Consider the following 27,477-nt stretch of genomic DNA (forward strand, 5'->3'; position numbering starts at 1 on the left):
GCATGTGGGATCTTCCCAGACTGGGGCATGAACCCGTGTCCCCTGCATCGACAGGCGGACCCTCAACCACTGCGCCACCAGGGAAGCTGCATATATATTTTTTAAGTGTAACTTGGTTCACGATAATAAACCATATATGCACATTTACTTGTCCTCTTATTCAAAAAGAGAAGGAGACAAGTTGTTGAGATTTGTTTGCTTATTTAAAATTGTTGTGTGATACATTCTTGCCCACATTATTCTAATGGTGGTAGCAGAATGCAAATTTTGCAACTAGGGATTTTAGTCTGTTCTAGTTGTTGTTCACACTGACCTCTGAAAGCTCAGAGGTCAGTGGATGAGTAAGCAATCCTTCTTTGTTCTACATACATTACTCCTCAAGGTGAAGAAGGGCTGTGACTGTGATCAAAGACTGATGACATTGAGCTGACTTATTTTTTTAAAATAATGTATGATGCAAGTGCTACCTTTTAAGCTAGCATATACAACTGTACAAATAAAACATGGATTTTGCTGTTTTGATATTCCAACTCTTATTTTGTGTATGTTCTCAAGTGACTGCTCTTTCCTCCATACAGAAAAACAAAATACTCCTAGGTAGCCTCTAAGAAAAACAAAACATATGAAACCTAGATATTTAAAATACTGCTGTGATTAGACTCTCTACAGATATAGATTAGAAAATCCAAGGGAACTTGTGAATAAATTTAAAAAGACAGTATGGTAAGATGGGCATTTTTACAAAGCTGAATGATATGGTTACCTTAATTTAAAGTTTTTTAAATAACTCATATTGTTTTTATTCCTTTGTTTAGGATAGTAAGTCTAAACCAGCAACTTTGAAGCCAATAATTCTGAAGGAAGTTGTTGAAGCTCACAAAGAAAAGGTTAAGGACGTGGTTATATGGGAGAGCATGGCACTGAATGAGCACCTCAGACTCTATGACAAGTATGATTTTTTAATTACCAAAAAAGCTGAGCAAGATGCTGATGCTTTCCTTGCAGAAAATCGTAATTATGAGAAAATAATACAAGAAATTCACAGGTACCAAAAGCTCATAGAGGATATACGGTACACATCTAGAAAGGTAAATGACCCATTTTGTACAACTGTTCTTTGTACCTAGTGATCTCTTCCCAGTTTCATTAGGATGTATTTCTAGACCATACAGTGAAAGAATTAGACCATTATCATTAACAGAAAACTGTTTGGGCCTTTTTATGTGCCAAGCATTGTGGTAAGCTCTGGCTATGCAGAGGTAGACAAAACACATAGTTCTTATGTTCATAGAGCTGAAGGTGTACCCTATAAGGCTGACTTTTTTTTTTGCGGTACGCGGGCCTCTCGCTGTTGTGGCCTGTCCCGTTGTGGAGCACAGGCTCCGGACGCGCAGGCTCAGCGGCCATGGCTCACGGGCCCAGCCGCTGTGCAGCATGTGGGATCTTCCCGGACCGGGGCACGAACCCGCGTCCCCTGCATTGGCAGGCGGACTCTCAACCACTGCGCCACCAGGGAAGCCCTAAGCCTGACTTTTAAGTAATTTATTTTAACTTGGCCCCTCAAAAATATCAAGAACTATTCGGTTTTTTTTGCTTTGGTGTGTACAAATCCTTTGGAAAATATGGTAATTATACCAAAATGTGGTTACTTCTGTTTAGTAGGAGACTGGTAATTAAACATTTTCTTCTTTTGTTCTTTTTTATATTTTCCCAAATTACCACCATGACCATGCATTACTTTTTTGTACAGAGAAAGTATAACATTTAAATCCCACTATCTATGTAGCAATAACTCAATTCTCCAAAGTTTTTATATCAATTATTGTCCTGAAATAGAATTGGCTTCCAAGATACACTGTTCAAGGAGATTCACGCAGAAGATAGTGGTAAAATATAAAAGAGTATTTGCAAAACCCTGCCTGCATCATATTAAAAAAAAAAAACTCAGTTGTATTAGATCATACACACACAAATCAATATTATGGAAAAAGGCAAAATTGTGGGAATCATTTATGTCATTTCATGTTTATTAAACTTTTAATACCTAACATTGCAGACTATTCGTTTAGGAATGTTTGAAATGCGCTGTGAGGAATTAATCAAAGCTTTGGTGAAGCGAGCAGGTATTATTTGTGGAAAACTTATAGCTAAAATGTTCAGAGACCATCAGGAAGTAAATACAAGGTATTTATTTAATATTATATTTTTATTTTGGCGGGTGGAGGAATTAAATAGAATCAACTGTCACTCAACTAAAGTAATGGATTAGAGCAGTGTCATAAATGACAGAAAAGAAAAGATAAAGCCAAACTTATTTCAACTTGGCTCTAAGTGTTATTTTGTGATTTTTAGTATTTTTTCACCATGAATGTGCCTTCCCAGTTGTCTGAATTAGGGTGGTATTAAAATGTGTTTGCATTTCTTTTGTATAAGTCAGGTGGACATTATCTAGCTTCAGATTTTTAAGTTTGTGTAATCAATACACAAAGTGAGTTTTCACAGTGGATATACACAGTAGTTGTCCAGGATCTCAAATTTGGAACATCATTTTACTGCAATTACCCTTCAAGGCCATGGTAACACATTACCTTAACTACAAACTCATTTGTTGTCCAATCTGGAGATTTTTAGGAAAACTGACTCATGTTAAGTAAACTTACGGAATGCTAATGTGTGAAGCAGAATACCTGTTTAAGACAAGAAGTGTAGTTAGTTTTCTAGCACTGGTGATAGTGTGCCTCCAGAAACCTCTTTCCTGCTGTCAGTTACGTGGAATAAAACCCCCGAATAATCAGAATTTTTTATAATTATAGTGTTAGGGAAAAAGCATTAAAAAGATATTTCTTTCAGCCTGTAAGAAGCCTGGAGGGAGCTTCATTTACCTACCATACGTCAGGTACAGCGCTAGAGACTTGGACTGAATATGAAAAAAATTCCTGAAGGAAGTTACATTGTAGAAGGGGAAATAGGCATCCAATTCAGTAAATTACAACAGGGTGCCATAAGTTCTGTCCTGAACCACAGAAGTAGAACAGTAGAGAAGGAAGTGATTAATTTCCTTTCGGGGTGAGGTTTGGAGGAGAGGGGGAAAATCAGGGAGGTCTGCAAAGAGGAAGTGATGTAGGAATTCATTTTGAAGGATGAGTAGGAGTCCGCCAGGTGAATGATGTGGGTGAAATAATTCCAGTTAGAGGAAATAATATGTAGAAGGGAGTGAGGTAGGTATGAAAATGGCATGGTGTATTCCAAGAACAAGGAGCGGGTTGTGTTGCTCTCACGGATACTGTGAGCGGGGGAGGCTGAAGAGGGAGGCACCACGTGGAAAAGGCCTAGGACTCGGGCAGCTTATCTGAGAAACAGAACAGTATATTCAGCTTAAAGTACCTTTTCCTCTAAAAGTACTGGAAGAATAGTGAAAATGTCTTTTATTTACAGCATTTCATGCCGAGTGAAATATTTGCTTTAATTTCATAACTATTTCCCTGCCTCTTAGCTGCCCCCAGAGCTCATGCCAGTTCTACTTTTTCCCCTTTTCTCTTAATTATGCCTCTCACCAGACTCACTGGCTGTATAGAGGATATACCAGGACTATTATAGGAACCACTAGATACAAATGCCCTCAACTCCTTGCCCTTACATGTCTCATCTCACCTCTCCATGAACCCCTCCCTATCTGCCTCCCCACATTCTCAGCGGTCAAGAGTCTGTCAGCCACTCACTGTTCTCGTCTCTACCTATGAGCTCAGCCCCCTTGCCTCCCATCCCTCTGGACCTGGCTCTACTAGTCGTCCCCTCTGTGTCTCATTTTAAATCTCTCCTTCACTGTGGATTCTGCCTCTGAAATTTACAAACACCGTCAAAACCCTCTTCCGTCCTCCAACCCTTCACTTCAACCCAACATCGTCACCATCCATTCCCTCTCTTTCACCTCACAGCCAATCTTCTTGAAGAAATTTCTGCAGATGTTATCTGAACTTCCTTAGCTCTCACTACTCTTTTTTTAAAATCCCATAGTAAGTTCATTGTTTATATTGCCCACAACCTAAATCCGTAGGAAGTATTTGCATATGACCAGAAGCTTCTGAGCACACAGGCCCATTTTAACCATGCCTTCCAAGTAGACCAACTTTTTGTGCCATCTCAACTAAATCTCCGGTAGAGCCCTTAAAACTCTAGGTTGGAAATGATTGTTCATAGTCTTGCTGTCCATACTGGATTGTGAACTGCTTGAGAACCATTATTGCATCTTACACATTTGTGTACCTCCGTCACTTATTACTGTAGTTGGGAATGGAATAGATGATCATTACATGTGTATTGAATGAATGAGTAAATGAGCACAAATTTGCTTTTAATTAATTAGATGTCATATAGGTAAGGTAATCTGACTGTATTTTTCATGTAATAGAACATTAAAATAGTACACAGGAATATATTTAGGAATAAAATTTAATTATAGAAGATGGGTTTTGTCTGGTGTTTCAGATTATGTGAGGAATTTGAGAAGATATCTGAAAAGGCTCTTAGCACTCCTCCAAATACAGCAAAACTGATGGAAATGAAGGTATTGTTTATAAGCTCTGTATAGTCATGTGTGTGTAAGTAAATTGTTTTTCTTTTTTTCCCCCAGCTTTTATAGTTATTAACATGATAATACAATAACAAATCGCTCCAAAAGTTAAAACAGGGGCTTAAAATAGTAAGTTACACACACACACACACACACACACACACACACACACACACACACACACACACACACACACACACACACACACACACACACAGCTCATGAGTGTGAAGTTTGGTGATTCAGGCTGGACACTCCTCCTAGATGGTTCTTCTGGACTCAATCATATCAGCTAGTTCTCAGCTGGGTTGACTAGTGTAATTAGCTTCAGAAGCTTGACTCTGCTTCGCTTGTCTCTCAGACTTCAACAGGCTCACCTGGGCATGTCTTCATGGTATGGTAGAGGCACAAAAGCAAGCCCAATTGTACAAATGCTTTTCAAGTTTCTGCCTGTGTCACATTAGCGAATAGCCTGTTGACCAAAATGGCCACAGAGCCAGTGAGAGGACACTACAAGGACAGACAGTGGGAGAGGTGAAGTATTGGAGTTATTAATGCAGTTGTCTACAAGAATCTTTTTGAGAGCACTATTAATAATTGTTACCATGCCAACAGGCATAAACCAGGACTGTCTTGGGCAACCTGAGATATGCAGTCATCCTTCATTTTTTTAATCAACAAATATTTAATCCTTAAGTAATATTTTGTTTTTGATAGGCTTTTATTATATATTAAACATTTCTGTGGTAGTTTGCTGAAAAGTGTTTTGAGCATAGGACTTATGGTACTAAAAATATTAGAGAAGTCTTGCATCATTTTTCTTGTTGCCTCTGTGCTTGAAGTCTACCTGATGGTAATAAAATAATATAAAACACCTGGTTTATCATCCATTTATTTTGTTCCTTTTCCATTCTTATAACTTACACTTTTACAGGATCTTCTTTTTCCTTTTCTAGCAATCTGAAGATCCAAAATAGAACGTTTGTGTTCCTAGATTTTAAAATATTTAAGCAAACCCAGCAAAACATGTTAAATCATTCAAAACTTTGTATAGGTAGGAAATTACAAAAGGTGTTCAAATGATTAGGTACATTAAATTATTCACTTAAAAATTTGTGAAAATCACTAGAACCAAATTTTGCATATCAGCCTCTAAAGGGTTCTATTTCCTTTAGAGTATTTGTACTTAGACTGGGGTTCTTAACATGTGAATTTATGTGTATGTGTGTGTATCAAATACAAACAAACCTATGATATCCTTTTTAGAATTTTTTATATTTTACATGAGTTATTGTAGAACATCAAGTGATACTTTGATTATGGATGATTTGAAAGGTAGCTGGAGAGTTCCATAGCTGGAAATTCCTTTGAAAAAAATGAATACTGAGTATGAAGAGTGTTATTTATTTACCCTCTTAACCATCGCTGGAAGTATTTAGGAATTTGGAGTTATTTAGTGTGAATTTCTATTGTTCATAGAAACATTTCACAGAATTAGCAAGTAGGATTCATTACCTAATATTTAAAATATTTCTGTATCTTGAAAAAGTTTATTCTTGTAAGGGCATAAATATCTTCTCAGTTTATTCAATACAGACATCAGTCATTTTTTATCAGTAAGAGGAAATAAAGATGCAGTTGTTTGACTACATAAAAAGCTGATTAACCAAATTACAAAAATGTATTTTCACTTAGATCACTGTTTGGATTTGCAACAGAAAAACATTCTAATTAGAATGGCATATCAATGAAAGCTTTTAAGGCAATGTCCTTTTTATCTTTTTAATTACAAAAGTGAAAATTTAAACAATATGGAACTGTACAAAGTAAACGTTCCTCTTTTTCCATAATTCCTTTTTTTGGGGTAATGGTTCTTTCCAAACATATGTATATATATGGCACTAGGGAGAGTGATGAAAAGGGAGAGCCAGAGAGAGGTGGTTATTAGAGATTTAAAAGAACTTTAAAAGCATTAAGAAAAGAAGCATTTACTTCATAGACAGGGAGCTGTGGGGTATAACAGGGAAGGTAAACACAGGTAGGTACAAGTAATTGGCAGTTTTCTCATTTTTCAGTGGGATAGCAGGTTTCTTTCAGAATTTATATTATTAAGATATATGCATAAATTAGTATGTTTCAAAAGAGGTTTGAGAGAGCTACATGTATATATGTCCATACACATGGGCACCTCCATGTGCATGTGTACACACACACATACACAACACACCTATATATTCACCCACTCACACACACACAGAGCTTTGTCTTTGCAAAAATAGAATCATTACTCCTGCAAATTATTTTATTCACTTAACAGTATACCTTCTCTGTACTTCTACGAAGTAAATAGGGCTCTTACTTTCTTCCAAAATCAATAGCCAATTACTTCAGTACAATTTATTAAATGATCTGTCATTTCACTCCTGATTTGAAATGCCTCTTTTTCAACACTAAATTTCCATTTGTACTTGGATCTATTTCTAAACTCTGTTCTGTTCCATTCTCTACTCCTGAGCCAGAACAGGAACTGTTTAAATTATTGCATCTATATAGTATATTTTGCTATTTAGCTGGGCTAGTCTCTATCGTTTTCCTTCTTCATGATAATCTTTGCCTACTCTTGAGTACTTTCAGAGACTTTTAAAATTACATCAAATTTAGTTTTTTTAAAATGCCATTGCAATTTTGATTGAAATTGCATTGACTTTCTAGACTGGTGGGAGGAGAATTTACATCTTATAATATTATGTTTTAACGTGGGTTTCCATATTTATTTGGTACTTTTAAAATGTCCTTCAATAAGGTGCTGTAGTCTTCCTCATAGATTCAGCACCTTCCTTGTTAAATTTGTCTGCAGTTATATTTTAGTTTTATAACTAAGGAAAGTGTTGCAGCACTGGTGTCTGTTGCAAGTTTGCAATTTTACATTTGTTATGGTGGTTATTTGACTAACTGTCCCCTCCACTAAACTATAAGCTCTCTGAGGACAAAGCCCAGGTCTGTTTCTGTCACACTGTATTGCCAGCACCTGGCACAGTATCAGGCACATAATAGGTGCCCGAAATGCTCTTCTGAAAGAATAAATGATATCACTCAGCATCTGCTTCTTATATTCCAGAGAACCATAGCATCCTTTGCTTTTCCAGTGCTCTTTGTGCGTTGTTTAGTATTTCTGGTTTTCACCCTGCTCTGTCAGTAAAGGTTTTCAGGATGGATGAGAAGCAGACTGTGCTGCAGTCCCCTATTTGGAACCAAAAGTCTATACTTCTAACAAGTCTGTACATATTTATGCAGTGTATTTCTACAGGCTATTTTTTGACATGAGCTGTTCCTTAAAATGCCATCTGTAATTTTTGTTTTCTCTCAGGCTTATATTCAGAAAGTAGAGACAGTTGATATGATTGAACTGGGACGGAGATTGGTGGATTCTAAAAACTGCCTCGCCTTCCTCATTGAGTGTACCAACTTTTCTCCAGCAGACATTAGGCTAAATAATAATGTCTTCCAGTGGTATGGAAGAATGGATGAAATTTTTGACGAACACAGGAAGATCATTAAGGAGAAAACAGAACAATATCAAGAAGGTCTTAAGGTGGGAATCGTGGATATTTTAAATTATTTTCATTTTCTGGAAATATTTAACTTCTTACATAGCAATGTCAGCTCCTCTATTTCAGAGAGTGTATCTTAGCTCTCTCCTCCCATAAGTCTTAGTAGAGGCTAGGACACATAATGGATGGATGTGGCATCATTTCTTCCTTTTTCAAGGGAGAAAACATTTGAATATATTGCCCACAAATGACCATTAATAAGAATAATATTTATCTTATATGGTTTATAGTACTGTCTTGAGTTTATTTTTTATTAAGGTCAAAGCTCCCTTGGTGAGGTGAGCCTTCACACCTCATAATCACCAACTTGCCCAAGTACCGTGCCCAGAACCATCACTATAACGTTCCGTGACTTGAACCTTTGGTGTGTGTGTCCTACATATAAGATGGTGTGTGATTCCCCCCATCTACCTGTCCAGGCTCACCTCCTACCTCTCCCCACTTTTTGCTCTTGACTCTTCAGTAACCCTGAGCAACTTCTGGTCCCTGCTCTCCTACACCTCTCATCTCTTACCTGCTCTCTCCGTTCTCTCTGGAGCGACCTGCCGCCCCGCCTGTCTATCTAGCAAAGTCGGCTGACTTTCTGAGAAGCCCTTTCAGTCAGACCTCAGTACTGCTTCTCCTCTGCTCCCATGACACTTTTAACACACCTCCACCGGGCTAATTATCTGATCATTATGTTATTATTTCCATCTCCCCATTAGTCGGTCAGCTCCTTGATGGCAGGGCTGTCTCATTTTTACCTTTTCTCCATTTATATCTGCTTGGCTAGCACAGTGCCTGACACACAGAAATGCCGTGAGCACTTCATAGCTATTAAGTGAATAAATGACACAGTATTTTCAGTCTCATTTTACAGATGAAGAGACTAAGGTTCCCAAGTGAAGGTGAAGAGGCTTGTTTCAAGTCAGCCAGTAGAGCTGTTTGATAGCAAGCCTAACCTCTTTCTACCTCACTATACCAAATGCGATTAATTGGCAGCATATGTTGTTTGCAGAATAAATTATAGACTTAAAAAAAACTCATTTTAAACTATAAGTCTATATTTAAGTCTATATTTCTGTTTTATGTTTAGGCCATTTCAGAAATTTTTAAAACCTGTAGAAAGCATCATGAGTATTTGACGCTTATGCTACAATATAATAGACCCTTAGGAAATCACTAGGTGGCCCAGAATTATCTATACTTCGTTGTAATGTATACCATTCTACAAACTACACATAATGTTAATGAATTTTTCCTCTCATTTTCCTTCCCCCACTGGGCCAGAGCAATAAATTGGCCAGAAAACCAAAGAGGACAGAAATCAACCTAGATAATCTGTAAAATATAAAATCTATTTTTGAATAACCTGGATTTGACTTCTGAATATTTTATTCAGAGCTGTTTTTTTAAGAGCCATTTAATTTGGAATGCCTTACCAATGACAATTTCGTAAGAAGCCTTTCTCATTAAAAAAAAAAACAAACACACACACCTGTTTTATACTGGCAGGGTTTAGTTTTTCGGCTTTTAAATCTGGATTTATTTATTTTATTTCCTGTGAAGAGAGCCCATGGGACAAGAAAAATAACTTTGGAATACTTTGTTTTAGCATTGCTGATTGAAGAGATACCGGACTATCAGAGCGCAATGAAAGAAATTCAGTTTTTTCCAGTTGTTTGTAAAGATGCTACCTTTACAGACCTTAAAAAAAAAATTGGAGTTCACTTTTAGCCTCATCCTTGATTATTGTGAGATTTTTTTCAAGTGATTGTATTTCATTAGCATACTAAAGAAATACCATTGTTCAGCACATTCTTATTCATTTTATTAGAACTTCTTACCTTGATAATACAAGGGTAAACTTTCTCTAATTTGTGAATTATAGGAATCTGAATCCATTAATCTTAAATCCCAACTCTTAAAAATTCTGTATATTTTGAATCCCAGTCATCTTCAAGATCATCCCTTTCTTCATATTTTGCCAGTGACAGAATATAATAATAATAATTCTGACGATCCTTACAAATTCTAAAATTTTCTCTTGATGCCTAGGGGTTTTTACTCTTAAAAATAGTAACGAAAATAATTGTTTTTATTAGTTACGGTGTGAACGGTTTGTGGAGGAATTGCAGAGTTATGCTAAACAGACAGAAGAATTCTACTCATTTGGAGATCTTCAAGATATACAGCGGTACCTGAAAAAGGCTCAGACACTGAATGGAAAGTTGGATTTAGCAGCAGACAAGGTATAATTTTAAAATTCTTAATAGGATGAATTAGTTCAACAGAATGAGCATTTGAATTTGTATTGGGTATTCACCTTTAAGAAATGGATTCAAATAAAAGAGTTAAACTACATTTAATTAGAGATTAATATGAATGGCACAAATAGATTTTATAGACATGCTTCAAGGAGGGAGCAGCATTGCTGTTTTCTATTGGTAGTAATAACATTTCAGTGGCCTTCATCTTTTAAAGATAGAGTTATATCTCCACCTGCTTTTTAATCTTGATCATTTACATTATGTGATAATACCTGGTTACTGTTTAGATTTCCCACCTCCATGGAAGCCAGCTTAGATTTGGTGGCTGTGTTTTTAAATTAGGTCCATTATTTTCTCCCATCAAGCTACTTTGTTCCCAGTACCGCTATTTCAGAAATCAGTGGTCTCGTTAGAAGCAGCTGGGTGGGAAAAAGCCGTACTCTTTGCCATGTTAGAAGTTTGAAATTTTTAATTGCGTTTTTTATAAAAAGGGGAAATATGAAAACAGACCATATTATGATGCTCTACCACTTTTTATATATTGTAAGATTTTAATATCTTAGTCCAGGTAATTAAATAGTTTATAATAATCTCAGATATGTAAATGTATGTTGAGACAAGAGAAATTGTAGATTTTTTAAAACTGATGCCACTGAAATTTTAAGTAATCTACATAATTTACGTATCTATCTCACTCTTTTCAATTCTATAGATTTCTCATCTACATCTCCCATATCCTCACAACTTCACTACTAATCTAAGAGGAAATTAATGCTTTCTTTGTGTCTCTTACCCTACTTACCTTCAAGACCCAGCCCTGGTTGTAGCTTCTCTAGCATCTGTGATTGCGCTATTTCAGCAGGCTCTCTTGTCTCTGAGTGATAGCATTTTTAAAAGTACACCATTCATTTTATATTAAATGGCTACTGCTCTAGTACATCTCTTCTGTTGCCTTATATTATTAAATAATTGGTATCTAACTCCTCATCTGGATTACTAACTCTTGGAATTGGTACTTTGCAATATACTTTTTTCTATTTTCCACAGTATCTAACACAATGCTGTGTTTATTAAAAGTAATTAAGTTCTTGGGACTTACTTGGTGACACAGTGGTTAAGAATCCGCCTGCCAGTGCAGGGGACAGGGGTTCGAGCCCTGGTCTGGAAAGATCCCACATACCACGGAACAGCTAAGCCTGTGGGCCACAACTACTGAGCCTGCGCTCTAGAACCTGTGGGCCACAGCTACTGAGCTGCGTGCCACAACTACTGAAACCCGTGCACCTACAGCCCGTGCTCTGCAACAAACAGAAGCCACTGCAATGAGAAGCCCGCGCACCACAACTAAGAGTAGCTCCCGCTCGCCACAACTAGAGAAAGCCAGTGCGCAGCAACAAAGACCCAATGCAGCCAAAAATAAATTTAAAAAATGAATTTTTAAAAAAGTAATTAAGTTCTTGTGAGTTAATAAATGAAGCTAGGGCTTCCCTGGTGGCGCAGCGGTTGAGAGTCCGCCTGCCGATGCAGGGGACACGGGTTCGTGCCCCGGTCCGGGAGGATCCCACATGCCGCGGAGCGGCTGGGACCGTGAGCCATGGCCTCTGAGCCTGCGCATCCGGAGCCTGTGCTCCGCAACGGGAGAGGCCACGACAGTGAGAGGCCCACGTACCGCAAAAAAAAATAAATAAAATAAAATAAATGAAGCTATATCCTCAGTATATCTGGATGAGCAGAGACTTTTTATATATATAAATTTACTATTTTAACTAACTTAACCAGTCATTTTTCTCTGGAAACTGTAATAACAAAGAAATAGGAACAACAAAAATAAACAAAATAGAGCAAATAGGAAAAAAGAGATCACTGCTCAGTTTTTCTAGTTATGGCCTAATTTAACTTTAGGGTTTAATGAGAGGTTTTTTGGGTCACATTTGATATAAATATTTTTTAAAACTTTATTTTGAATATCATTCACTTTCAGAATAACATACTTAATACTTGTCCTTCCAGATTGAGCAGCTTAATGCTGAGGAGGAGGCGTTTGGTTGGCTACCATCAATATATCCTCAACGTAAAAAAATCCAAGATGGTTTGAACCCTTATCTTCGTCTCTATGAAACTGTTGTAGAATTTAGCACCAAATACAGGGCATGGACAGAAGGACCATATCACAAGGTGAATCCAGACCAAATAGAAGCAGAAGTTGGAAATTACTGGAGAGGACTATATAAGCTGGAGAAAACCTTCCATGATTCTCCAAATGCACTGGCAATGACAAAAAAAGTAAGAGCAAAGGTGGAAGATTTCAAGCAGCACATTCCTCTCATTCAAGTGGTTTGTAATCCTGGTTTGCGCCCCAGGCACTGGGAGGCCATGTCCAGCATCGTCGGTTACCCCCTGGAGCCAGCAGTTGATTCCACTGTCTTCTCTTTTATAGATATGAATCTGGAACCGTATTTAGATAGGTTTGAAGGTATTAGTGAAGCAGCTAGCAAAGAATATTCTCTCGAAAAGGCCATGGAGAAGATGATTAATGAATGGGATGCAGTGGAATTTGTCATTCTTCCTTATAGAGAAAGTGGGACATTTATTTTGTCATCAGTTGATGAAATTCAGATGTTGTTGGATGACCATATTATTAAGACACAAACTATGCGAGGATCTCCTTTCGTTAAACCCTATGAAAAACAAATGAGGTAAAGTGTTATTTATATGACAGTGTTTATACTATGTTACCAAAATTATCACTCATGTGGAATATCCAGTTCTTCTTAAAAATTGATTCTGTACTTTATGCTTAATATGTTAAATAGTGTATTGTAAGGAATGATAACCTTTATTGCTTTTGGAAGAGTCCTGATCCTTTTGCTATCATATATATTCATAACAAAGGTAGTAGACAGTCAGCTTCCAGATATTCATTTTTATTGCCCACAATCTGATCTTATACATTTGACTCTCAAAAATAGTCTCATGCCTATGAACTCAGTTTATAGAACATATAAACTGTAAAACTGAAGATGATAATGTAATTTTCCAAATATACTAATTAGTTTCTTGTCGATGATTCCTCAAAGCCTATTGTAATTTCCAGTCATATGCATAAAGGATGGCTAGATATGTGCAAAAGCATGAAACTATGATTCTCGTCTGGAATTTTGAGCGTCTGACACAGCCAACTAAATCTGACCTTTATCCTGTCAGTTTTTTTTTTTTTTTTTTTTTTTGGCGGTACGTGGGCCTCTCACTGTTGTGGCCTCTCCCATTGCGGAGCACAGGCTCGGGACGCACAAGCTCAGCGGCCATGGCTCACGGGCCCAGCCGCTCCGCGGCATGTGGGATCCTCCCGGACGGGGGCACGAACCCGTGTCCCCTGCATCGGCAGGCGGACTCTCAACCACTGCGCCACCAGGGAAGCCCATCCTGTCAGTTTTTACATTTTTTTGTGATTTCTTTTAAGCAGCTTATATTTTATCTTAAAAAAGAGTAAATCCAAGTCAGACTACCAACTCCAATGTGAATTTGCATGGTGAGGGAAAGCTACCTGCTTGGTGATATCAGCCTCTTGTTATTGATATATTATCCTAAACCTGAGCTTGCTCAGCTGTTGGTGCTGGCTCGGTGTTTGATTGCTGTGCCTCCTGCCCAGCTTGCTCCAATGTGCTCATCAAGAGTAATTTTTGAACTTCTCTGAAAGTGGTATATCTAGATTCTATTTTTAAGGACTGTTCATGAGATCATTAGCTAGTGAGAAATTTTTTGCATTAGTCAGGGGTTAGATGGAGAAAGAGGGAAGAGTACCAGAAGGAAGTAGAGGCGTTCATTTCCCTGTGTGAAAGACACATTTATTGATGAACATTGAAAGGAAGGTGTTTTAGAAAGACATTTAAAAATGCCTGGTGACTTTTTGAACTCCTGTATACATTTCTTGGTTTTAACAATCTAAAATTATAAATGACGAGTAATGTATGAATCTACACATAAAGCCATCCCATCTCTAAGTTTTGTTGCCATTAACCAATCATTCTTCTTTATGGCCATGTTATCTCTTATAGTGTAGTGGTTACAGCTGTCTGGGTTCAAATCTGGCTCTATTGTTTATTAGCTGAGTGAGCTTGAACCTGGTACTTACCTCTATGTACCTTAGTCTCCCTACTGGTAAAAAGATACAACACTCTGGACTCTGCCTCCTTGGGTTGTTGTGAGGATAGAGAAAACACATGCAAAGACCATAGAACTGTGCTTGTAAAATTGTCAGTTTATGCTGTAATTATAATATTTATTCTTGAGGAAGTTAAGTTGTTTTTGTTCTCCATATTTAGAAATAAACTGATAACTCATTGTACATTCAAAAATGCTTCCTTCTCACGAATGCCACACTAGTGTATTTAAGATTATGTAGATTTTTCTTTAAATGCCAGTTATATCTTATGAATTGAAATATTTTATTCTGGAAATACAGCCTTTATGGCCCCAAAGTTTTTAAAAACTGAAAAAATAAGAATGTTAAAGGAAATAAATCTTGGATGTAATTACCTTTCCTAAGAAGTTCCGAGTGCCCTTGATTGAGAATACCATTAGTATCTCTAAAATCTCATTTCTCGGTTTGTACCCTTTGTCCATAGAATCGGATTGCAGAAAGGTTTACTGATATACAGAAACCAACCCATTTGTAGATAGGTACATCTAACATGTATATATCTGTATTAGCATAAATGTTGATGCTATTATTCAGAGACAGATTTTGTAGAACAGAGCTAGTAGGTAGAAGAATGGAAATTGGAATAACACCATTGCATGTAAGATTGACAGCCTAGTCATGGTTTTGAGTTTTATCATCTGAAACATTGCTTGGTTTGCTGTTGATAAGAGCCACCGTGTTTTGCTTCTCAGGCAATGGGAGGGCAAACTCCTGCTGCTTCAGGAGATTCTGGATGAATGGCTCAAGGTCCAAGCCACGTGGCTGTATTTGGAGCCCATTTTTAGTTCTCCGGACATTATGTCTCAAATGCCTGAGGAAGGCAGACGATTTACAACCGTGGATAAAATGTGGAGAGATATAATGAAAAGCGTAGTACAGGTAGGTAAAAATCTCTGAGAATGTGATTGTTTTGTTGAAGTGACATGATTTTTGTGTTCAAAACAATCTAAATAAGCCATTGTCTTTTTCCCGCGTAGGCTCCTTTTCAGATATTATTTTAGAATCCCAGGAGCAAGAAACATCAAAAGGAAAATAGGTATTTTGTCCTGATTACTTATTGAGGTCAAAATTCAATTTGCATTACTTAATGATAGTTGTTCTAGCAGTGGTTCTTACTGGACGCTCTGGTAGGAAGACAGTGTGCTCAGCACGCACTGTCCTGTCTATTCTCTGGTCCCCATGTAACTGGCTGCACCACCACTGAAATGTGCCATGGTGGGAAAAGGACAGCATGCCAACTGCTCAATCAACAAGTTTCTCTGTAGGGACAAAAAAAAAAAAAAAAAAAAAAGCTGCTGCAAAGGTAAATATACTTAAAGAACCCAATAAATACAAACAAAATGCAATCTACCAATCAATCACCACACAAATCCAGTGGAGAACTTAGAATTTAAGTTAAGGAGGGAATTTAATAAAAACCAGTAACACCAAAAAAGGTATGGTTTTTGTTCAGTTCAAAAGACATTTATTTATTTACTGCCTGCAAAGCGTGGTTTGTGTGTTAGTGGAAGTTAAGATTAAAATACAAGAAATATTAGCTATTAAATTATATCATTAAATGAATGTAAACTTCTCTATTGGTGTTTTGATCAAATACAGTATTGTAAGATAGGAAGAGTATTATCTTAAAGTTTTTCTACCCTAAAATGGAAATATGCATATTTTTATTATTTAAACTTTGAAAATTGTGACTCTAATCCTAAATACTGATGATACTGTATCAATGTCACTATATGATTTTATAGGAAAATATTCCATAAGATGGACATGGGTCTGTTTATTTAATAAGTTTACTTCATTTTATGTAATAATACTTGAAACAAAGCTTCTGTATAAACCAAACTTTTGTAGAATTAATCACACAGGAATTCCATATTTAAAGGACCTACTGGTGAGTCACTTTGTAACACATTTACTCATTTCTAATTAATTTGTTTTATAAATTTAGCCTTTCCTATATTGTTTCCTTACAACAGGGCAAAACCCTTAAAACATGTATACATTTTTGTTTGGAAGGGGATGAAGTAGAATTTTTTTGTTGCCCAAAAAAGATAAAAAGTAGATGCTTGTATTCTCCTAGTTAATATAATTTTAAAAGTTAAAAAAATTCTTTTTTTGACATTCGATCAAAATACTCTTCAAAATTCATATTGCTAGGGAAATTTTATAGATAGTTCAATGCCTAGGAAAGGGGAAGCTATGCTGAGTCTAGTAAATAAAGGAGAAAGATTTTCAATTCTATAAAACTACATTAAAAACATATTAACAGAAAAGCATTACTTCCTCTCCTTCCCAAATAAGCAGTTTTCTTTGGATGACACTTCATTTACTTTTGCTATAAGACTTGATTATCTTCTTCAACTGGCTTTACATTTTGTTTTTCTCGATATGTTAGTATTCAGGACAGCTTTTGTGCATATTCTCCGGAGCTTTGAAAAGAAACATAAATCCATATTCTCTCAGGAAGGCTAATGAGGATGATCTGTATAGTAGAAGCCACTGGATTAAATGCTTGGTACAAAAAGCCATCACTTTCAGTCTTATGGGTTTCTAATAAATGTTCTTTTAGAACTATGCCAAGAGAAAAGGCTCAGGGGTTAAAAACAGAATGTAAATGATGCTGTTAATATAAATGGCTTGAATTGAGGTTATCTTGGTTCCTTAAGGTATAAGCATGAAATAGTTGTATGTTTTGGTACTTGTTCCTAACTACGCTTGGCCAAAGGCTGTTTCTCACTGGGGAAAGCTCCCTTACTGACCTTTCAGTGTAATTCCAGAATTTTCCAGTCACTTTTGTTTATTAAGATAGTTTTGCCTATGAAGACTGAGCTGTACCTGTTTGAAAACCTCAATCTCTTGTTCTACTTAGAACTCTTCTCCTACCCAAAGTCAGGTAACCCTGGGGCTCTGGTGGGGTGGGGACTGCGCTCTCCCACACTGCTTCTCTCTTTCCTGGTCACCTGGTATTGGGACAGGGAGAAGGTAGGGAGGAGGTGAAGAGGAAAAGGGAAGGAGGGGGAGAAAACAGAAAGAGGAAGAGAGGGAGAAAAAGAGGGAGAGGGAGAGAAAATGTACTGATGTAACCGATCCAGCCAAATTGGCTATTCTTTTCTTTGGTGGTCATAAGGTGGACGGCCTCCTGTCTCTGGTACCTGCACTGTGCCTTTACAGTTGATCATCACAACTAGTCTAGCTTTTTGACCAGTTGTGGAGAGGTGAAGTCCACAGATTAACTCAGTGTGGACAGGTGAAGACCCCGACAAGCTCTGGCTGCTGAGGGATGCTATCTTGAGCATCTCCCCTAGGTTTGGTCGTCCTCTGCCAGACTTGACTCCATCTTCCAACTGATCTACCAATGATGGCTTTTGCCACATTCCTCTCATATGCATGTCTTTGGCCCCATATTCTAGTAGTATTTCACAGATCTGTAGCCCTTAATTTCACCTGGGGTCTGCAGCACCTGGGATCCATCTCCTGTACTTCTTGGTAACCTTGAGCACATGGTCCTTGCCCTTCCTTCACCTGGTCGTCCCACCATACCACCTTCTCCCAGAGTTCTTCTCCTGTTCTGATAGCACTGGCACAGATCAGCATGCTGGTGATGGAACAGACTTCCAGTTGGAGAAGAAGACGTTAGCCTCCTCTCTTTACATACACTTGAAAACTTTTCTAGGGACTCTCTTGGGCCCCCTCCCTAATACAGGACCAGTGAATTGCCCATCATTTGGGGTTGAAGGAAGTGGATAATCTTTTGCGTGTACCCAAACTTGACTTTTGATCCACATGAGTCTTCTGTATTTCGTACAAGGCAGGAAAAGGCACTCTTGAATTTCTCCCCAAGCCTTTTCCTTTTGTAGTCTAACCGCATCTCAGTAAATATGAACACTATTCCCCCTGTTTTTCTTTTTCCTTTTACTATAATAAATATGGTCACTTGGCACCAAGCCTCTCACCTCTTTCTAGTGAGCTGGAAAGCTAAAATTGTGTCTCCCAGACTCCTTAGCATCTAAGTTTCTGGAAGTGAATTCGATTTCGATGATTAGGTACGCTCATTTGGGATTTGGAAGGCATACAGTGGCCATCTTCTTGCCATTTTAGCTAGTTCTGCTGTCAAGTAAGATCACTTTTTTTTTTTTTCTTTTCCTACAGACTTCAGTGTCTGGTCACCAGTTTTATGGGTATTTACAGCTGATGATGATGGTGGCTTCGTGATCCTGCTCTCTGATCCTAGAATCACAGTCACCGTGGTGTGTTCTTGAATGCAGTTGGTTCTAGTGGTGGCATCCTTTTGTCCTTACTGAGGCAGAGGTGGCAACACTCCTGGAAGATCAGTTCCACAGGTTCTAGGAGTCTTTCCTGGAAGCCCAGCCTGGAGTGTGCTCCCTTAGACCTTCTAATGATTTTGTAATAACTTAATTCCCTATATTAAATTCCCTTTTGCTTAACTACCTAGAAGGATTCTGCACTGAACTCTGAATAAAGATATCAAACCCTCCAAGTTGGCATCTAGGATCTTGGTCTGTATGACCAAGTTGGATCTTAGGGTAGTTAAAATCTAGTTACCATCTGAAAATGGAACACTGGTGGTACCTGGCATGCACTCCAAAATTCACTTACTTAAATTATTCTCTTGGCTTCCTGGAATGAAGAGTCTGTTTTACGGGCAGTGCTTTGGTGGACCAACTGACTGCTGTGGTAGGTCAATAGAGTACAAATTTGAAATACAAGCGTTGTGAGATGGGCTGAATTTTTTCTAAAACACTGGAGAAATGAAAGAAATGGCATAATTCAGGGCTTAAATTCTTTGCTCAAGACATGGTCAGAGGATTAAGGTGCTTCTGTGGTTGCCCTCGAGGACCTCTTCATTCTCATAGCTACAAATTTGACATAGCCAAAAATTATAGAGTCTGATCCAGCAGGTTGCCAAATTGCAATGTAATTTAATTCACAGCCTTGCCAGATCTGTTCCGTGAAAGATAATTTACTTACTGGGAAAGAGTGGGATGGTGAGAACTGAGAGTGGGGACAATTGGGTGAATTTGATTGACTTTGGGTACCCTGACCCTCACGCTGAGAGCCTCCCTTGCCAGAAGCCTTGTCAGAATCCTAAGGAAAAAAGGAGGTATTATATTGCAATGTGCTTGCCTAGGGAGAACCTAAGTTAGATACAGTCAAATGTATTGATGTGAGTGCACTTACCTGAGATCCTGGTTTCCATGAGCTAGTCAGGGAGATGTGAATGATTTCTGTTTTACTTGCTTGTTTGACCAAAACCTGGCTTCCGTGATGGCCCACCTAAACGAAGTTGAAATGCCAAAAATCCTTGATATGATTTGAAGAAATTAAAGACTGGCTTATAGATTTCTGCAAAATATTTCTTGAGTATCATCCAGAAGCAGAAATTACAACCTCCCCCGCCCCCTACTTAGGGGATTGACTTAAAGGGTAGTAGGAAGGGAATCCTACAACTTCAATAAATATTAGGGGTTTTTTAGACCTTGACTATACAAATGGTCAGCAGTGTGGTCTACATTGACCACAGTCAGTAGCAAACAGTTTGGCTGTATGATCAAGGACTTAGAAGAAACAAGGTTGAAAGACTGGCAACAAGGAGGTCTGAGGAAGAGGTATAAGGGATCACAGAATAGACTAGAATATGAGTATATTTGTGCTCCATGTAAGTGTTTAATAAAATGCAGCACTGCAAAAGGAGGCACTTGATAATACTAGTTGACCAGTTGATCTATTTTGTGAATGTCAGTCAGTATATGCCATTGTATGCACAGTGAGTATGAATAGAAGAATCACATGATATGTTGTCCAGACTGCAGAATTTCTGAGAATTAAAGCAGTTAATAAGTAAGCTAGGAGAGCAAACATAAACCAGAACTCTCCTCATCAAACTGCGTTATATGGTCACTCAAGCTACAAAGAAGTCATGATGGCAGAGGTGGGAATTACGGAAGGACTTGTCATTATTGGGTCCCTTACCCAACACTGCTGAGTGTCCAAGCTGCCAACAGCAGAAACTAACAACGTGCTCCTGATACAGGGTCACACCTGAAGGGACCAGGCAGCCATTTAGAAGGAATTAAATGCATTGGACCTCTTTCAACTTAGAAGGGATCAGTGATTTTTCTGCACCAGAGGGGTTTACTTTCTTATTCCAAGTCTCTGTCAACACTGTCATTCCTGACTTACAGAATGACTTATTGTCACAGTTTCCACACAACATTGCTTCTGCTAAGGAACCCACACTACAAGGGAAATGAGGCAATTGACTGATACTTATAAGATTTACGGGTCCTGTGTGAACATTGACCTCGTAAAAAGTGGAATGTCTCATGTTGAAGACTCAGTTGCTATTCCAGCAGGAAGAAAAGTGTGAGTTTGGGGTGCAGTTCTAGAGGATACATAGCATGAGTTCTCAACCAGCTCCAAATACAGAGTTTCTCCCACAGGCAGAGTACATGGGTCCGGGAATTAAGAAGTGAAAATGACAGTGACACTTTATACCAATTCACCCAATAAACTCACAATTTTGCTTCCCTGCTTTTGTTCTTGCTAGTTGAAATATCTTAGTATCCGAGGGAGAAATGCTTCTGATGGGAAATGGCAATGGTTTCCTTGAAGAGGAAGTTCTTGATTTTCTCCCTCTACCCTTTTACCTCTCTGTCCTTATAACTTTTACCTGACTCTTTCTATTCCAGCCACACTAGCTTCCTTTTTTCTTCTTTTTTTTTTCAGTCACACATGCCAAGCACCCTTTGCTGTAGAACCTTTGCTCTGACTGGACCCTGTTCCTGAAATGCTGTACCTCCAAATATCTGCAGAACTAATGAGTACCTTTGCTTCCTTGAAGTCTTTTCTCAAATATTACCTTTATAAAGAGGCTCACATTGAGCATCGTATTTAAATTGAAACCTGCCTTTGCCTTTCCTGGCAATCCTGATCCCCCTTTCTGTGTTTGCAGCATCTATTGCCTTTCAACTTAGTATATGATTTTTGAATTGTTATGTTTGTTATCTATCATCTGTCTCTAATGGAGGCTGGGATGTTTGTCTGTTTTGTTCACTGTTGTGGCCCAAGCACTGAGAACAGTGTCTGACATCTATCAAGTCCTCCATAAATATTTGTTGAGTGAGTGGGTGAATAGTTAAATTGAGATTGATCCTTGAATTATTGCTAGTTCTAAGAATTCTGAAAAACCTTCTCTGAAAATTCAGTGTTAGAAACCTGGGTCCTAAGAGCTGGATTAATCCTAGAAACATCCTGCATCTTGAAAGAATTTCTATTTTTGGTGAGGTCAAAGGATCTGAAAGTTGTAAGGGAGCATAAAGGTCTACTCAGTGAACGCACATTTCCTTTCTTAGTACTTAAAAGGTTTAAAGAGGATCTTATTAGTTTTCTGTTGTCCAAGGTTTTCTGATTTGGAAGTTTATGCTTCTGGAAGTTTATAGAACTGGCTTGAGCTTAATTCCATTAAGTGTACTTTCTGTGAAGCTTCCTGGCCGCAGTAATTAGAATGCTCTCTCTGTGTACCCCAATTAAAGTTTCAGGCCCTGATATCACAGGCAATTGGTTTAGAAATGTAAATCAACCAGTAGCTTGTCATTTGAGCTGATGAGATTGGTGATACTTGTGAAGCAAAAGATGACACGTAAAATTTGCAAAATGATTTCTTTAATACCAAAAAGTAATAGCGGTTAATAATTCCTTTTCCTCTCCCAAAGATGAAAAGTAATTAAAGCGTCAAAGGAGTCATACTTAGTTTCAAATTTCTGGTAGCTTCCTGTTATAACATCTTATTGTTCTGTCTTGAGAACCTTAGCTAATAAGTTGGTACAATGTGGGGGGGGGGGTTTTGTAAGTTCCTTGAGTGTTCCTTGTGTGTCTGCAGGCTTAACTCATCCTCATTCACTCAAGCATTCAACGAATATTTATGGGATGCCTACTCTGTACTAGAATTTTGTGGCAATGCTTAAAGGAACTTAAAGCCAGTTTTATTTTACTATGATGAATATCTTACCAGAAGGATGGCAGTTTATAAAATGTTTATTTTAACTCCATTAAACCAATGGAGTGATGTAAGTGACTTACTCCATGAATTCCCCCAGAGTAGCGTCTCTCTGTCTGTATCTCATCAAGAGACAGTTATAGAAGGCCAAATGGAAAGGGTAGTTTCAAGCATATGTGTGTTCTAGGCACCATATTAGGTGCTTCCAATATTTTGTCTAATTTGGTCTTCATAACAACTTTGAAAGAGGGCTCTTATCTCCATTTTAAAGATAAGAAAATAGAGAGTCAGGTTAATTAAGTGATTAGGAACCAGGTCTGTTCTTCTCTTCATCTGATGTAGTCTCTGTTCTGTTTACCTTCTCATGGGAAGAGAGTGTTTAGTTTCCAGTCCAGAGATGTTTGATTACTTTTCTATATTTTTTTCTTAAGTCCATATACCAAGGTACATAGATTATCGCCTGTGTTGATTCAGAACTAGCATATTTGATTCAGCATCATTGAGCTGATCTAGATAAATAGGTTTGACCTCAGGAATTCAATAAAAATTTTTTTGCTCAAATGCTAAGTGCTTCCAAGGGGTATTTCTTTTGTAATTGCAATATTTAGGGAAAGAAATATGAACTGTTGTTTTAAATAACTGATTTTATTTTAGCTTTCAAATCTCAGATCCAAAATAGCGAATTGCAATAAATTCTTTGGCTGAGAATAAAACAAACATTGTTAATTTGTGAAAGGAATTTTTCACATTTATTAGCAACATTTTTTTTTTTCCAACAAAGAAAAGCATACTTTTCCAGAAGGTGGCACTCTAAGAACACCATTTTGGTTTTTGAATTTAGGAGTACAAGGGTACTGTTCCATACTTTATCGAATGAACTGAACATTAAATTATGACCTGAATCTCTGTCATGCTTCTTTTTGTGTGCATTTTTAAATGTTTATTTGAAACATAAAACTCTTGGAAATATAATAAAATGCCTTTAAAAAATTGTGCCTCTTTAAAGATAAGTGAATTGCATATGTTGCATATTCCATGTGAACCTGTTCTACTGAAAAAAAAAAAACAGGTATTAATGATGATTATTTTGTTCTTTGATTAAATTGCTGTGTTCCCAAGTTACATTGTTATATTTCAAAACAAAGCAGAAAATTATCTTTCCTTTCCAGTCACATTGAAAGTATATTAACAAAAACATGTTCCTACAGTAGAATAAAATTTCTCTGTGAAACAATTTACAGTTGAAATTTTTGATTGATCTCACAGTCAGTACCAAACTCTCTTTGGCTAAGTACCAAAAATAGGTTTAAATTAGTTAATCTTAAAATTCTTTTTAATTTTTAACAATATTCCCTTGATTTAATTTCATGTGAATTTTCTAAATGTACCAGTATAGTCTCATGAAGTTTATTTGGTCTGGTGATTAAAATCTCTAATGTGTTTTTTTTGTTTTGTTTTTTTTTTTTATTTTTTTTTTTAACATCTTTATTGGGGTATAATTGCTTTACAATGGTGTGTTAGTTTCTGCTTTATAACAAAGTGAATCAGTCATACATAAACATATGTTCCCATATGTCTTCCCTCTTGCGTCTCCCTCCCTCCCACCCTCCCTATCCCACCCCTCCAGGCTGTCACAAAGCACCGAGCCAATATCCCTGTGCCATGCGGCTGCTTCCAACTAGCTATCTACCTTACTACGTTTGTTAGTGTATATATGTCCATGACTCTCTCTCGCCCTGTCACAGCTCACCCTTCCCCCTCCCCATAACCTCAAGTCCGTTCTCTAGGAGGTCTGCGTCTTTATTCCTGCCTTACCCCTAGGTTCTTCATGACATTTTTTTTTCTTAAATTCCATATATATGTGTTAGCATACGGTATTTGTCTTTTTCTTTCTGACTTACTTCACTGTGTATGACAGACTCTAGGTCTATCCACCTCATTACAAATAGCTCAATTTCGTTTCTTTTTATGGCTGAGTAATATTCCATTGTATATATGTGCCACATCTTCTTTATCCATTCATCCGATGATGGGCACTTAGGTTGTTTCCATCTCCGGGCTATTGTAAATATGGCTGCAATGAACATTGTGGTACATGACTCTTTTTGAATTTCGGTTTTCTCAGGGTATCTAATGTGTTTTGCCACCTCTCTCTCACACTTCTAAGCCTACTTAGTAAAGAATTCTTTCTTTGTCATTGGTGTCGGTGGTGAACACTGAGTTTGGGATTATAAGACCAAGACTAGACCTGGATGACATCAATCATGTGTTAAGGAAAAACAGTAAAAAGAATTTTATTTCAGCTCTGTCTAGATTGTGTTTTAATATGTATTTCTAAAGATTTTCATAAGCCTGGTGGTTACTTGTAGGGGTATTTTGAGAAATCAGTAAACTATTTCTTAAAATATCAGTTCTTAAGACCAGCTTTTGGTATAATTCTTATTTTGAATCCTACAGCATAAAAGAAAGCTTTTAAAAATACTTGATTGTGTTTGAATCCCTTTAAAGCAAACAGCTCACGGTGACACTTTCAAGTGATAGAATGTTCAGAAATCCATGCCTTGAAAGTAGAACAATCTTAGTCTCTAGAGAGTTCAGGAAGAACACACCTTGAACTTCAGTCCTTCAACAAGCAGAGTGTTATAATGCGGTTCCAAAGGTAGTTCTTTGCAATGTAAGATCTTTATGGAAAGCTCCTTCCTCCACGCTCCCAACCCCTTATTTTTATCTACCCTCATAAAACAGGAATTGTTATTTTATTATTATTGATAACAATAATATTCAAAATAATAATTATAATGGTGACATCTTTTTAGAGTACTTTTCCTCGAAGAACAATAGACAAACATATCTCATACTCTTTTGTTTCCTCCTGTCCTTCTTGTGAGTTCAGATAGTGTCCCCCTCCCCACTCCTGCCACACTCATTGTCTCTCACAGTTCCCAACTTAGCATGAGAAATTGTGGCCAACATCAATGAGGACCAAGTCAACGTGGCTTTTACACAATTAAAGGGCTGGTTAGATCTAGACTATGCAAGAGTACTTTTAAAACATAAGTAAGTATTCACTTTAAATTTTGAATAACATTTGTTATATTAAAACCATGCAATCTCAAAAATAATAGGAATATAAAGTCAATATGAATATCAAATATTTTTGAGTTGTACATTTTTTATTTTTAGGATAAACATGTTCTGGCAGTTGTAACTATTGAGAAAATGCTGGAGAGGCTGAAAAAATCTAATGAACTATTGGAACTCATTCTTAAAGGACTTAATGAATATTTGGAAAAGAAGCGTCTCTTCTTCCCCAGATTCTTTTTCTTGTCTAACGATGAACTTCTTGAGATACTGTCTGAGACTAAAGATCCCACTAGGTAAGTAAGATATACATATATAGTATATGTATATAATACATGGCTAAGTTTGTTGCCTTTAATTTTCAGAATAATGCAGAACTTAAATATATATGATTTTGTTTATGTAATAACTTTTTTCAAGACTATTCTAAATCATATCAATAATCAACTTAAATAATTATTAAAAGCATAAGGAATACCGTTGAATGATATTTTTCCAAATGTGATGAACCTTGGAGTGGATTTCTCGTTTTATCACATATTGTCTTAAAGATTTTTCAGAACACATCCCTCTTCTACGTCCCATGCAGAATAAAAGTCAGCGCCCTCTCAGTGGCTTGCAGTCACCCACGTAGGTGCTCCCCCATGATCCTTCCTAGTCATCCCCCACTAGCTTTCTTCTTGTTTATTCTGCTACAGTCCTTGTAATTCTCCCATAAAAGGGGCAGCCTCCTCCCTCAGTGTACTGTTCTCTTTGCCTGGGATCCTCCTCACCCAAATATCCTTAAGACTTCTTTTACCTCCTCTAGATCTTTGTGGAAACCTGGTCAAACATCTGCCACTCAAGAAGGCCTTCCCTGGCCACTTATTTAAAGTGGCACCCCCTTCCAGCACTCCCTAGTCACCTTTCTTGATTATCTTCTCTGCCTCGTTTTCTTTCAGCACACTTTTTATCATCTGGCTTACTCTATAATATGCTTATTTGGTTACTGTTTGCTTTCCTCTAGCAGAACATAAGCTCCATGATGGCTGAGATTTTTGACCTTCTCCCCCTCACAGCTGATTCCCTGTTCCTTAGAAGAGAGCCTGGTTTACATCAGTCAGTGAATAGATATTTGTTAAATTTGTCAGTTTTGTGTCTTGTGCCTTCAAAGTAGGAGACAAGTAATCCAGATAAAAAGATAAATTTAGACTCAGATTTCCACCTGACTTTTTATACTCTGCCCATTTTTTGCCTGTTTGAAAGATAAATTCAATTGGTCATTTGTAACGTGCCAAGAATGAGGAATTTAGTCAGTTCCATCTGTATTACAATGAAAGGCTAAAGTTGGGCACCTTCAAAGTAGTTGACTTACTTAAAGCACTAAACCTAGTTCATAATTTGCAAGCAGTCTCTGAAGATCCCAGTTGAAATATCTTACTTTTTGCGCATTTGAAGATTCTTCAGATTAGTGTTTTATCTGTTGGTCAAGATTGGTTTGGTCCTTGTATTACTTTTAACAGCTTTTGATTCATTGTGTTGGAAACAAAGCCTCATGTAGCTCTTAGGATAATTGTAATTTTACAGATCTTTTTGTGATTATTCCATTAATGATGATCTCCCACTGGACTGTATTTTCTATCAGCACTTCATCTCCAGCATCTAGCAGGGGCCTCACACATAGTGCACATTTATGAATTTTGAATGAAGATTGGTATACAAAGAACACTAATATTTAGGGAATTGCTTTTATTTGGTTAAGTCTCTTA

General features: G+C 37.4%; 1 protein-coding gene across 1 annotated transcript in view; it reads left to right on the plus strand.

Annotated features, from left to right (window-relative positions):
- DNAH7 (dynein axonemal heavy chain 7) overlaps positions 1–27,477 on the plus strand; it is a 227,248-nt gene that overhangs the window by 35,865 nt on the left and 163,906 nt on the right. The window contains exons 12-19 of the mRNA XM_060151173.1: positions 816–1,088; positions 2,057–2,184; positions 4,486–4,564; positions 7,938–8,162; positions 10,266–10,412; positions 12,441–13,126; positions 15,324–15,510; positions 25,832–26,025. Of these exons, the coding sequence (XP_060007156.1) occupies positions 816–1,088; positions 2,057–2,184; positions 4,486–4,564; positions 7,938–8,162; positions 10,266–10,412; positions 12,441–13,126; positions 15,324–15,510; positions 25,832–26,025 (1,919 nt within the window). The remainder of the gene's footprint in view (positions 1–815; positions 1,089–2,056; positions 2,185–4,485; positions 4,565–7,937; positions 8,163–10,265; positions 10,413–12,440; positions 13,127–15,323; positions 15,511–25,831; positions 26,026–27,477) is intronic.

Source organism: Lagenorhynchus albirostris, chromosome 6 (assembly GCF_949774975.1).
Source record: "Lagenorhynchus albirostris chromosome 6, mLagAlb1.1, whole genome shotgun sequence".
NCBI lineage: Eukaryota > Metazoa > Chordata > Mammalia > Artiodactyla > Delphinidae > Lagenorhynchus > Lagenorhynchus albirostris.